This window comes from Dendropsophus ebraccatus, chromosome 2 (genome assembly GCF_027789765.1).
Source record: "Dendropsophus ebraccatus isolate aDenEbr1 chromosome 2, aDenEbr1.pat, whole genome shotgun sequence".
In the NCBI taxonomy this organism is placed as follows: domain Eukaryota; kingdom Metazoa; phylum Chordata; class Amphibia; order Anura; family Hylidae; genus Dendropsophus; species Dendropsophus ebraccatus.
The window spans coordinates 53478866-53493100 of record NC_091455.1 but is presented as its reverse complement, the minus strand read 5'-3'; the positions used below and the strand labels follow the sequence as shown (position 1 = coordinate 53493100).

At 41.7% G+C, this 14235-nt stretch overlaps 1 protein-coding gene across 2 annotated transcripts in view; it reads left to right on the top strand.

Moving 5' to 3' along the window:
• Positions 1–13175, top strand: part of RAB2A (RAB2A, member RAS oncogene family) — a 74455-nt gene extending 61280 nt beyond the window's left edge. The window contains exon 8 of one of the 2 annotated variants that reach the window (XM_069957547.1): positions 8145–13175. In XM_069957547.1, coding sequence (XP_069813648.1) covers positions 8145–8234 — 90 coding nt within the window. In that variant the 3' untranslated portion in view covers positions 8235–13175. The remainder of the gene's footprint in view (positions 1–8144) is intronic. The other variant, XM_069957548.1, reaches the window with a different exon arrangement.
• The last annotated feature ends 1060 nt before the right edge of the window (positions 13176–14235 follow it).

Here is a 14235-nt window from a genome sequence, read left to right as displayed (position 1 = left end):
TGATCTCCCCCTAGTGGTGCCTGGAGATGTTCAGAAGTATTTCATTTGATTTGGAATATTTGCAGCATTAGGGTGTGCTCCAAACTAGTAGTAGTGCGGTACCTGTCAGTGTTACTATCACTGGCATACTATATTGTAGTGTGATATATCATTGGGCAATTGCGTGGTCCCCTAAAGAGAAAGTAACATATATAAGATGATTTAAAAATATTTACACAAGGAAGAACAAAAGCAAACAAAGACTTCATTTAAAAAATATGTACATGTTATTATATAGCCATTTCTGTAACAAGTCCTCACACAGCTCCATCAAGGGAAAATAGAAAACTAAGTTATGGGGTTTTGATTATAGTGACATTGCAAATTAAGGGATATTCCTTTTTAATAATAATAAATATATATATATATATATATATATATATATATATATATATATATATATATATAAAATAATCTCAAGCTTTACTGTACACCTTAGACTTGGGTAGGTGGGTGATAGGGGTCGGCCATTAGGGAGAATCACGGCCGACATCTTTGTTCAGAGAGATAAGCCGCAGTGAAAGCGTTCTTGCTGTTGCTTACCCCTTCCCCCCCCCATAGAGAACACAGGAACACTTGGCTGTGCTTGAACGTTCCTGTGAATGGGCAGAACGGTATGCAGGCCATAGATATAGCTGATGGATGGACGATTGTTTGGCCACCAGCTATTGAAGGTGCATGGGAGCCTTTATATACAGTATCGGGGGGCAGATTTATTGCAGATTTTCCTAGTTAACTTCAATAGAGAGGTCAAAAACCCCAACAGACATGCAGCATTTCAGTCCCATGTATACATACCCATACACTGGTTTTCAGGAAGGTGTACTGTGAATAAACACTGAGCCATGAATACATGAGCCCCAAGATCTACTTGCTGCTTGGCCTGAATATTGTATGTATGTAGAGACGTCTCTTCTACATATATGACGATAGGAGATGCATAAAAAAAAATTACACATGACTGCATATGTCATTCACATAGGAGACCCATACATTGATCATACATTTATGCCCTATCCTATAGTCATCAAAATCTATACTGGCACGCCAAGGTAAATTGTTAGTGAGATCCAAGCTGGTGGAGGTCTGAACATCTAGACTCGGATCAAAACTTTTGATATATCTGTGTGATATGTTAATCACTGTGGCAATTTAAAGAAGGATCCCTAGATATGTAAGACCTTGAGGTGTTCTCTTTTTAATGCTTTTAATATTCCCTTTAGACATTTCCATGCTATATTGATCTAACATAAGCTTTCCAAAAGTGACATTTGGCTGCCCGTACAGTGTTTATTGAGGTGGTAAAGCAGAATAGCATCTCATCATCTGCAGTTATATAGTACTTTGTCTCTACATCTGCTTGGCCTTGAGAATGTCACAGAGCCATATCATGAACCAGGAGGCTCAGGATGACCTGTGTTCTCTCTAACACTACATTCTGGCAGGACCTAGTGATTTTAAATTACATTTTCTTTTTTATATAGCTATTTTGCCAATATATAACATTCTTTTTAGACTTGCTGGAGTTAGTCATAGATGCCTGAAATAAGGTGCAAGCCTTAGATGAGAATAGCCACAAGGAGGTGCACTGGACGCACGTTTGCAGCGTTTGAGTGGGTCAGGGGTTGCAGACGTTGGCAGGGCATTGAGGGAAAGCTCCAGCAGCCCTGCAGCTGCTTACACTACATGTGGCCTGTGAGTAAATGGAGGACTTAAATTTCAAGCACTAGCTGTTGGTAAAGCAGCGATACTACGAGGGTCACCACCTGGCTCAGCGGTGACTGCCACAGGACTTGTTCTCTTTTGTTTTCCCTTTTTGATACAAGATTGACTGCTGGTTTTGGATCATTAACAGTTTGCAGTCTGCTCGACTACATTTCCCCCCAGAGTTTACTGTTTCTAGTAAGATCTTTGAAGTTTCTTTGTAAATCCGCCTCTATTCTCTTAGCATTTATTATCCATTTGCTCTGAATGAAACCATTATGCTAATACACTGTAGAGATTGTAATAACTCATTTATCGCTAGCAACTGGTTCTCCGTCCCATCCCGTCCCCCCGTAACCTGTTGTTTAGCACAGTGGGTGTGTAGCTGTAGTCACAAACTTCCCAGCTTTATGTAACGCACAGCTTAAGAGACAACTCTGCAACTTCTGTAGTCGTGATGGCTGTTGTTTCCAACTATCAGCACTAAGGGCCCCCATTGTAGCCGTCCTGATGCCAACACCAAGCTTCATTTTTGGTATGGCCTATCTAGGCCTTATTACATGAAATGATCATCGGCCGTACTTGGCTGATAATCGCGTGGTGTAATAGGACATGTTAAAGGACCACGATTGGCCAGCATGCACAATGTCAGCTGGTCGCGGTCCTTCAACATATTAGAATGTCCAGGCCGCCCCTCCCACTGCTCCCTGCGGCCCTTCCTGCTGTACCCCACTCGCTGTCTGTGTGTGTAGCACAGGCAGTGAGCAGGAAAAGAGCGGTAAGGGTGGTGTTACACGGAACGATTATCGTTCAAAAAAATCTTTAAATCATTCGGATTTGACTGATAATCATTTAGTGTAATAGCAGACAACGATTAAACGACCAACGAGAAATCGTTGTTTGTTTAATAGAATTTAGACCTAATATTATAGTTGATCGTTTGCAAATTGTTTGCAGTAGCGACCACAGGACGAACCCAGTAACGATCATCGTTCCATGTAATTGGGTGAACGATTTCAGGTCGTTCGCCATAGCGGTGGTTTGAGTTTGTTTATCAATAATCGATTGTCGAAACATCGCTTCGTGTAATGGTACCCTAAGCGAGTGTGTATCGTTCCGTGTGGTACGGCCTTTACTCAGAATACGAACTGCCAGATTTGTATTTATTGTAGTTGCCATTCTCTCTTAAAGAGGTTATCCAGGCTTAGAAAAAGCACAGCTAGCTTCTTGCAAAAACAGCACCACCCCTGTCCTCAGGTTGTGTGTTGTATTACAATTCTGCTCCATTCATTTTTATGGAACTGAGATGCATAACCCACAACCAAACTGAGGACAGGTGTGGTGGTGTTTCTGGATGAAAGTGGCCATGTTTTTTCGGCCTGGATAGCCCTTTAAGGAGCACTAAACTTGGATGATCCTGAAAGTTATAAATTCTGCAGAAACCTACAAGGGGTCAATGTTAGAGAGGGCAGAGGGAGGCTCCTGCTGCAGTCCCTTGTTTTCCACCCAGGTATAGGTTAGTGAGGAGGACATAGAGAAGAATTATATATTTGTCAGTTTTACATGTATGTAATAAATTAAGAGAAGAAATTAAGGGAGGAATCGCTGGGATGTGGGGTTTTTATTGCACTTTGTGTATGTCCGTGTTCATTTAAGGCCCCCATTATAAGAAAAGAAAAAAAAACTTACTCTTGAGAATCCGATGGGCTCTTCCATGACTGAAGTCCTTGCTGCTGGCGGGGAGAGGACCCCTACCCTCCGGGCAAGGAGCATTATTGTTGCCTAGCAACAGCTGTAGTGAGAGTTATCTACAGTGCAGTAATATATCTGCTTTTTATGGCAGCATCGATTACTCTATCTCTGGTCTTGTTCACACTGGTCAATTATCTGATGACGAATTAGAAACAGGCAAATTGTAATGACCAGCCAGTGTAATAGACTTGTTGTGTTTACATGTACAGTAAATATTAAGGTGCCCTGATGGGTGCTGGGTGATCAGATATTTTGTATGATCATAGAAAGAATGTAAGAATACTCTAAATAAACGAAGGGAAAATGCAGAACATGCTACTATCACTTTAAATAACCCAAGGATTCTCCATAGTGCTGGCTGTTCACTCACCTACTTCCTGTCTTGTAAGATTCTAGATTATCATGTGGTCTTGTGCCAGGAAAGCGTCCCTGTGCTGGATTAAAGGAATTTCAATGTATAACTGCTTAAAATATTTAAAGGGGCTTCACATTAATGCTTATATTATGGGATTGCAGTATGAGCATTTCCCTACCATAAATATAGGGATTGCTCTTTACAATAGGGAGTGATTCTGGTAATAAATCTGCAGGGATTCTGCTGTTTACTGTGGGGAATATGATTTCATGCCTGCATATTGCGTTTTTTCCCCCCTAGCGTAGGGGGTTGTGGTGACAGGGATCCTCCGTATACATGTATTTTGTGCTCTCCTTCTGATGTGTTCCATGCACATTGACTGCATCAGATTACTGTCCGTGTGCTCGAGCCCTTAAAGTGATTATCAAGTTAGCTGCAGGAATATCCTCTCCACATGGAGACACACAGAGCCTGTAATATCCTGTCATCTGTTTATTTTATTTTCTGTTTATAGCTCTTGGTCTGTGCCGTCCCCTCCCCCTTCCCTTCCTCTGCTGATCTCTTTCATGCAGTCTCCATGTCCTTCTCCTTGCCATCTTTATTATCTCACCTTATGTTTCTTCCTCCTTGTACGCATTCCCTCGCTCCTTCCTGTGCTTTCATTCACTGTCAGCAGCGCAGAGAGGAGAGCGCGCAAGTGTGAAAAAGGGAATGAGCATCCGCGCAGGGTAAGAGTGCAAACCCCATGGGCCGCCAGTGTCACTCGATGGGTATGTAACATTGCAGCAGATTGCAGTCTTATATAACCACGATGCTTTCTAACAACATGGAAGGAGGCTGAACTGCTGGTGATAATGAGAATAGGCTGAAAATGATAGAAAAGACAGTTTTTCCGACACGCACCATTTTAATCTATTTGCCTCCTGCCTCTCTACACACCTCCTTTCATGTAGGATCAGTTTAGATGGGGCGACTATCAGCCGAGCAGCAATGATCAGCCATGATCAGCCAAGGAATGAACAAATGCACCTTTTGTGCAGCCCTAAAAATTGTGGTTTGTCAGCAGCACAAACAGAGGATGAGCTGCTGACAATAATGGAAGTAAAAGGACACACATGGCATTCAGCAGTCGTTTATGTGGCCGTTACATATCACTGGTATCGGGCAGATGTCTAAAAGGGCCCTTTTAAGGGGTTATCCAGAGTTAGAAAAACATGGCCACTTCTAGAGACAACACCACTCTTGTCTCTAATTCAGGTGTGGTTTGCAATTAAGCTCCATTCACTTCAATGGAATTGGGATGCAAAACCCCAACAAGACTGGAGTGGTGCAGTGTCTGGCGGAAAGTGGGCATGTATTTCTAATGCTCAATAACCCCATTAAGGTGCTCATACACTTCATACTAAAGACAACTATATCTGCTGCTACAAGCCCTTTTACACAGGACCATTATCATTGCAATACTCGGGTGTGCGGCCTGGCCGTGCAATTCATCGTGCCCTGTAAAGACCCTGCAAGTGAGCACTGATCTTTTTGAGTGGTGCTCAAGGCTGTATGGTGTATGGTGGCCTCCCAAAGGCCCTATTCCACGGAACGATTATCGGCCGTATTCGGCCGATAATCGTCTCGTGGAATAGAAGGCGTCGATCAGCCAACATCGTTCATGTCGGCTGATCGTTGCAGTCGTTTGTCTTTCAAGCATGTTGAAAGGCAAAGGACTGTGATAGCAGCGATCTGCTGCCGTCGCTCAGCGGAATAGGAGCCGCGGCAGCAGACAGCCACTATCCTCTATGGGCTGCCCGGACAATCTAGCAATCACCCGGGCAGCCCCTTCCGCACTCACCCGCTCGCTTCTGTTGCGTGTAATAGCGCTGGCAGTGAGCTGTCCTCACTGTCCACCTGTGGAATAGGGCCTTAAGTCTCTCCCAACAGATGATAAGGTTAGGCGTGCTAGACTATTGCCACCCAAACTGTTTTTTTGGGAGTGATTAGCCGTCCCAGATTATCCCACCGTGCCGAGCGTTCTCGTGTGTGGGCAAGTCGGGGGAGATAATGGAGAGCCGAATAAACATTCAGCAGACATTTATGGAACGTATATGGCAGCTTAAGATCAGGCTTCTTCGCTGTTTTACTATGGTGAATTAGAATTTAGTCAACATGACAGCAAAATGCAGTATTCCTGTTCTAGAACCATTTTTAGGACAATGGCTGCTAAAACATCTTGTAATAGGAAATTAGGAACCAGCCCAAACTTCCTCACATCGCTTGAGCATCGTGCAAGTGTAATATATATATATATATATATATATATATATATATATATATATATATATACACACACACACTATTGCACTATATTTTACCGATACTACAGCCAGTGTTCACCATCTCCTCCCGGATGATTTACTTGTGTAATCCTATACGCCTTACAGTGCCTCACTTGTCCGCACTCTCTCAGCATCCTCCACCCCCCCCCAGCGTCTTTGTACTGCTGTTAGCTCTCCCTCCCTGTCTCTCAGCTATTATCTCATTCTCTTTGTCTTTCTGAGTGAGAGTGGATATGACACACGGGGGAGGGGAGATCATGCATTATTCTAAGCCAGCAACGCGAATATAAAAAGCTGTAGGAAAGTTGGGCAGGTCGTGGTTCATTTGTTGGAGAAGTTGGTTCTTCATGTGTAGCTTAATACAGCACCTGACTGCTTCACTGTGCCTTTATGGAGCTCTGATTGCAATCTGCTGTGAGAGCCAGCCGTCTGTGCTACTTAACTGGCGCAGCGCCAAGTCTGGCTCCCGGAGTCCTCAAGAACTTGCTACCAGCCGAGAGGGGGCAAAACCAATGAGCCATAGGGCATGCGTTTTATTAAAACAGAGTCAAAGAAAGCCCTGAAACCACTTCAGCTGCTGTCAATACCCAGCCATTGCCAGAAACCCCAAGGCTACTACAGTTGCAGAACAACTGCCAAGCACTATAAATCTGAGATTTAGTGTGACGCAAAGTTTCCTTAAGAGCTTAATTTCTGAAAGCTTCTGAATCACTCCACACACCCCCTCTACCCCCACCACCCAAAATGCTGTATTCTTCAGTTGAAACCCACTTGAGATAGCAAACGCTAAGATAGAAGTGCGATCTTGATGAATGAAAGGCGCTCCTCCGTGTGTGGGTTGTTGGCGAGCTGCCATTTCTTTGGGGATCATAGAAATTATTGATGACACTGAACACTTGTATGCATCTACACAGCTGATTCAACTCGGAAAATACACGCTGAGGACGGAAAACTCGTCCCTCTGTAACCGTTAACTTGTTTTGTATTGGTGAAAGCTTTAGGAAAAGTTTGTTCATGGGTCAGGACCGTGTGTTATGATACCTTTTATAGTATGTTGTGCCACATGGTAACCCCAGCTCCGCTACCTCTTTGTTACGTCCTGCCAACTTTTCAGTGTCGATTGTCCTAAAAGCTCTGCCGTTCTCCTTCTGATAACGTTGCCCTGACTGGTAAGCGCAGAGAAGTGCCCATTTTCACTATACAATGCATGCATTTATTTTTTCTGGCTTTGGTCCAAGGAGAACAACCACAAAATTAATGTGAAGGCTTCGTGTGTTGTAATATAAACAGCTGTATATAGACATCATGCATTCTGAGCCAGAAGATTACTTTATAACCATGAAAAATATTCATATTTGTGTTTTGTTTTTCTTTTTGTTTGTTTTTTTTAGTTTATTCTGAAAGATTTGAAACTTATTTCTTATGTCTTTGCGTCCACCAACCAAGATTAGACTGTCAATATTAGTCAGTGGTTCGACTCAAAGTACTCCACGCGGGGGGGGAGAGACTCCCTGCGCGGGGAAGCTGGTTTTGCAGTCCCTTTTTTTTTTTTCCCACAGCAGCCCAATTCCCCGCGTCGTCCTTTTCATGTGCTGATGGTACATTTGCTTCAAATTTTTAGATTTAAGTTATAGTTCTGGTTTACAGAAACGGGATTTTCAGGCATGCTCGGACCTAACTCATTTGTTTATCACTGGCAGGAGTGGAATTATGGGCACACAGTGGAAAAAATCTGCCCTCTGGGGCTACCTTATAAAGGAGGGGGGGGGGGTGAATGAAAACAATCATGTCCACTTACCTCCCTGACTCATCCACAGTCTCTGCCCGCTCACCTCTCAGACAGGACTCAAAGACGTGACGTTGGCAGGGCCTCTTTGCCATTCAATGGCTGAAGCAGTGTCCCGTCTCTGCTGCTAAATTACTTGTAAAATCTGTTGTATATTAATTTTAAGGTTTCTTTTCTCTAGGCAAACGGCATTAAAATTGGACCACAAAACCCAATGCCTGGACCACCCGGACCGCACAACGCAGGACAAGCTGGTGGCAGCTGCTGTTGAACCTGTCTCCCTTTATTTTATTTTTTTTTCTTTCTCCATCCGAGGAGCCAGCTGTGGCTACTTAACTTGTTCATAGGCTATTTACATGTACTTTTACCTATTGCCCCGCCCCTTCCTCCAGAGTTTCAATGTTCACCTTTAAAGAGAGAGATTTTGGAAATTGTATCCATACTGTATCTATTCGCTTTTTTTGATTTCTAGGTTTATTGATTGTGGTTGTTTGTTTAAATGTCGTCTTGTTCCCTTGACTAAAAAAACTGAATTATCAACACTAAAATGTTTTCATAGTATTTTAAATGGTTTGTGTCGGTAGGAATCACAGATCTGTGGTGACCTGTTCAAAGGGACATAAAATCAAATAATAAAGGACATTTGGAGACACCCTTTTTTTTTTCTCTCTACCAATATATTTTTTTAATGAAGGAAATGTATAAGTAACGGTAATGCGCATGTTATATCGATCATGTCAAGAAACTCTGCCTGGACTGGATCATCTTCTCAACAGGTGGACAGTGATATAATAACCAAGATGTTCAACTGGTGAAGCCCCTTAGGGTTATTCTGGTTTCAGCTTGTAATGTTATAAAGTTACACAATGTTCTATTGTAATTATGAAGATCTCTGATTGCAGCCATTGAATGTTTTACCTTCATTGTGTATTTCTGGGGGACAGAAACCCATCCTGATCATGGGATCACACAGCTGCAGGGCTAGATACAACTATTCCTGTAACGCACGGTGCATCGGATTGGTCAGCACATAACCAGGATGACATTTGATTTCCTAGAAGTAAAAAATGAAGGTTCCTGTTTAGCTGAAATCTTGAATACGAAATTTAGTGGTGGTCGTCGCTAAATGTTTTATGATGCAGTGGCTTATTCTCATTTGCTAAAATAGAAATATCCCTTTAAGTGGTTTTAACCGGGGCAGCAGCGCTAACCAACATACTGTATAACGGTCAATGAGTGGGACGTTGATTTTAACGATTTGTAAAACTTTTCAGCTGATTAATAGGGGGCGCGATACGCTAACTGCCAAGTCTACCAAATATGCGAATGTCACTCGTGAACGTCAAAGATGTCCCTCAAGGGAGAGCCTTAAGTAGTTTACTACACAATAAAGCTGAAAAGGAGTTTAAAAAAAAAAAAATAATAATATATTGGTAGACAGGAAAAATGGCTGTAGCCAGAATGTATAATGTATCACCTTTTACTCATGTACAGTGTGTATATCCCTGATACTGTATGTAATGCTGACGCGTACACACACACAACCAAGACGGAGGAGTGAACATGACGTTTTCTTATAAACCTGTCGAATTCCTGGAGAGAATAATCCTAATCTGCGATAGTCCATCTTATTTTTTTTTTTGTCATTAAGTAAACCAGTTGTATTGTCATTAACTAGTGTGAAGATCCATGTGGTTTTCATTTTAATACAGAATACTTTAGATTTTCTTGCACTGTTTTATCATTTTGCACATCTTATTGTGGCGATGAAGTAACTTGTTCTCGGTATAATATTGGGGTAATCTTGCTGATGTAATGTGCTGCTTTAACATGGCCTGTGTTATCTTTGGGGGGAAGAAAAGGACACTGCAGTTTTGCAGCTGCAGTAAAGTGAGTTACAGACATCGTATTTAGGGTCAGTGCCACTGCAATTTATGTCTCCGCAAACTGCATCTGCATCAACTAAGCTTTAACTAGGGAAAATAAAAGTGATATTGTCCCTGGCAACCAGTCAGATTTCATGTCTAAATTGAAGGAACCTCTGTTTTCTATTGGGAATATAGCTTTCTTTAGCACCAATTAATAATCCATGACCCCCCGTTGTATTAATAGAATCTATGACCCTATGTGATTTTTCTTTCTTTTCAGGATGAGGTTGCATGTAATTTCAAGCAACATCTTACACAAAATTTCCCCATCCTGCTTTGAAGTTTCCATACTGTGGCCTATAAATGGGGTTAGGAGCCCATGGTAACCAATCAGGGCTCAGCTTTCATTTCCTAACTGGCTCTGTAAAAATGAAAGCTGTTCTGTGAATGGATGCTACAGGCTGCACTGTCACTTACTATGATTGACAGTTTTGATAAATAGGGCCTATGTATGTATTCACTATGTATAGAGACTTCTGTCCCCAAACTAACAAAGATAAATGGATATGTGCCTGGCTCTTAATTTGCAAATGCCCACCAAACTGTCTGCCGTAGGTTTGCTTTTGGCAAGCTGAAGAAAAACTAAAATTTCTAAATTGGAGAACCCGGTTTTATTGTGTTGACGGATTTGTAGATTAGTAGTTGAAAGTATTTGGAAAAGCTTAGATAAAACATGTTTTTTTTTTGTTCCAAAAATAGTGCCACTCTTTTCCACTGGTTGTATATGGTATTGCAATTTCACCCTATTTACTTCAGTGCACATAGGGCTGCATAACATACACAATCAATGGACAGATGTGTTCCTGTTCATAGATAACACCCATTTTTTTCTGATTCTTAATAGCATTTTTAATATTTATATATGTGTTTGAATTGATATGATCTTCAGCATATTTAGTAGCTCATGACTTTCTTTCCTAGAATGACACTTGGAGACAAAGAGAGATGTAGTAATTCCTCTGATTTATATATGGCTAGGCCTCTTTCCCATGCATGTTGGTTGCCTCCACTAGATGAAGGCTACAGGTGCACTTTAATGTATGATACATTCCAGGTTCTGAAGCATTGGAGGGGATGACCCAATTGTGGTATTATTCATCAGAAATGTAAATATCGGTTTGTCAGATGTGGGAGATGAGTGTAATGCAGCAAGTAATTCCGCTGAGGTACACAACAGGACTGGAAATGATATGTTCAGTATTTTATTCTTTTGTGGCAAGAAAACACCCTTAATCTCCACTCCTTACATTTTCTTTGTCATCATGACTTTATTTGCGTGGGTCGTGTTTGTAAATACATGGGATATTTTTATAATGCCGAATATGTTATCTCTAAATGCTTTCTCTTTAATCCTGGCATGGTCATGGTTTACTGCTACTGGAAATCCTTTCTTTTGCCTTATTATTGTGCTCTGTGTTTGCAATAAAGATTTCTTTCACTGTAACCTTGTGAGAATTTGAGGTTTAAGTTTGTGACGCAACATATGTAACATCAGTTATTAGTAGAAATGAGCGAACCTTATGGTCCATTTACACACACAGATTTATCTGACAGATCTTTGAAGCCAAAGCCAGGAACAGACTATAAACAGAGAACAGGTCATAAAGGAAAGACTGAGATCTATCCTCTTCTAAAATCTATTCCTGGCTTTGGCTTTAAAAATCTGTCATAAATCTTTTTGTGTAAACGCACGCACCATTAAGCACGCTTGTGTTTGTCCAGTCTCAAACCCGCTGCATTTGATTACTGGTGGCTGAAGCAGTTGGGTGCAGCCCTAGGGAGTCCTGTATGGCTGTATCAATGTTTTCCATGCAATCTTTTCCAACTTCAGCCACTGGTAATAAAATGCTGATCATTTGGGATCGGTTAAAAACAAGCGTGTTCGAGGTTCGTTTGTTTTTAGTTATTAGTCAACACCATCAGGAGGTACCCATGCTCTACATACAGTGGAGAACTTGTCCGCTTCCTATCAACCTATGGCATTAATAATGTGTTATGTAAGACCTGTAAGATCTTTCTAAGTCCTCCATTTCCAGCTGTGGATCTGATTTGACATTTTGAGTCCTAGCTTTGGCCATGTTGAGATCATCTAGTAACTGGTTAGCACAGGTGGCCATACATTTGAGAAAAAAGTTGTCCAATCCCGCTGTTATCAACAGGAATGGGCATTGGTCTCATGTTTTATGGGAGTCTGTCAGGGAAAGAGTATAAGAACAGTTTATTCCCTGTTAATACCAACACTTGCAGCTGAGCATGCATGTTTATGGTGGAGTTGGTGTATGATTAGCTTACCTGATCTTCTTTGGGTGGTATTACATGGGACGATTTTTTGTCCATTAACGATAAACAATCTCAAACGACCGCTATGACAAATTATCTTATATCGTTCACCCTATTATACAGGACGATGATTGTTACTTATCGTCATTCTTGCACTCGTCCTTTCCTGGCTCATAGACCAGGGAACAACCGAATGACGTGTTATTACACCGAATGATGTTCAAAACGATTTGTGTGCGACAAATGATGAAAATGGGTCCAGATTCTCTCAAACAATCAACGATTTTTAGTCATCCGTTTAATCGTTGCCTGCTCAAGAAACTGTTATAGTTTAAATCCGAACGATCTTGCGATTTTTCGAACAATAATCATCCCGTGTAATTCGGCCCTTACTGTAAGGTTTCCACACCTTTTTAGCCAATAATTTCCATTGTGTGTATGCTATAGGTACCACAGATCTGCTTTACACTTGGCATGTATCAACGTACATGAGTTAATAGGGTTGCCCTTTAATAAAAAAAGGCAAAAATAAAACTGAATTTAATATGACACTCTATCATTTACCGTACATATTGTATATAACATGTAAGATGACGTGCCTTGGTGTATATGCCAGGCTAAGGTTTCTATGAATTTACATCTACTTTCTTTTCATTAAGAGCTTCTGTATAGCATTACTATAGGATTTGCTTTGGCATGTTCCTCCCTGGTCCAGTGACTGCTCTTAATGTACAGTATGTCCTTTAGCGTACAAGTTGTAGTAGATTTTCGTGCCAATAGCTTGGGAAACCTTTGCCAGTCTATGGAAACATGGCTACTCGTCTGTTAAGGCATGATTATTACAGGCTTTTACTTAAGGAAGATTATATATTTTTGTTTGTGTTAAACACAATCTGAAGTTTTACATCTAGATCTTTGTTGAAGTAGACTTTGCAATGTGTCAGAATGTCATAAATGTAAAACAAAAACTAAATAAAATACTTTTTTCTTAATATTGTAAACCACCTCTCTAGTAACTGCAATATTTTTTTTCAGTTGGTGTTTTACATCCATATCCTGTGTATTAGTGTCTCCATCACTCCCAACCAGTGCTTAGCCGAGAGAGGCTGAACTGCTTGGGTTGGAGAGTCCGAACCCAAACTCTCTGCATTTGCCTCATCGTGGCTGTGCAGCTTAAGTGCAGCCCTCAGGAGTCCAGGAAATCATGGATACAATCATAGGCTGTATCCATAGATTCACACAAGATGTGTATGCTGGCACTGTCCCCAGTTTTAGGAAACCAAGCTTGGACCTCACCGTGACTCTCCCTTGGTTTGTGTAACTCTACCGTAGGTGGTACTCAGCTTGAGAAAACAGTCCAGTAAAGTCTTTGCACAAAAGGATAGGATGAAGTGCCGCAGCTCACCAAAATCGGTTAAGATGCTTTATTTGAAAATAGAAGGCATCAATAGCAGGTACTATCCACAAATAAACAGAGCGACGACCGTTTCACGTATAAAACGCTTCTTCTCGGCTCACCGAGAAGTGAGCAGAGAAGAAGCGTTTTATAGGTGAAACGGCCGTCGCTCTTTATTTGTGGATAGTACCTGCTATTGATGCCTTCTATGTCCAAATAAAGCATCTTAACCGATTTTGGTGAGCTGCGGCACTTCATCCTATGCTTTTGTGCTTAGGCTGTATCCATGTTTTTCAGGATTCTCGAGGGCTGCATTCAACTTTAGCCGTGCAATGTCAAGGGTTCGGAGAGAGTTCTAGAACGCGAACAGTTCAGCCTCTCTGCTCAACACTAGAGATGATCGAACAGTGTTGATGTTTAGGTTCGTATGAACTCGAACCATCGGTATTTGATTCCCGCAGTCTTCCTGTTCAGTGGGGAAGGTGGAGACAGCCCGAGTCCCGCCTGGAAAACAGGAATACAGCTTGGGCCATAGGTTGTATTCCTGTTTTCCAGGCAGGACTCGGGCTGTCTACACCTTCCCTACAGAACGGGAAGACTGCGGGAGTCAAATACCGATTGTTCGAACCTGAACCTGCTCGAGCATCTCTACTCAACATTACTCCCAA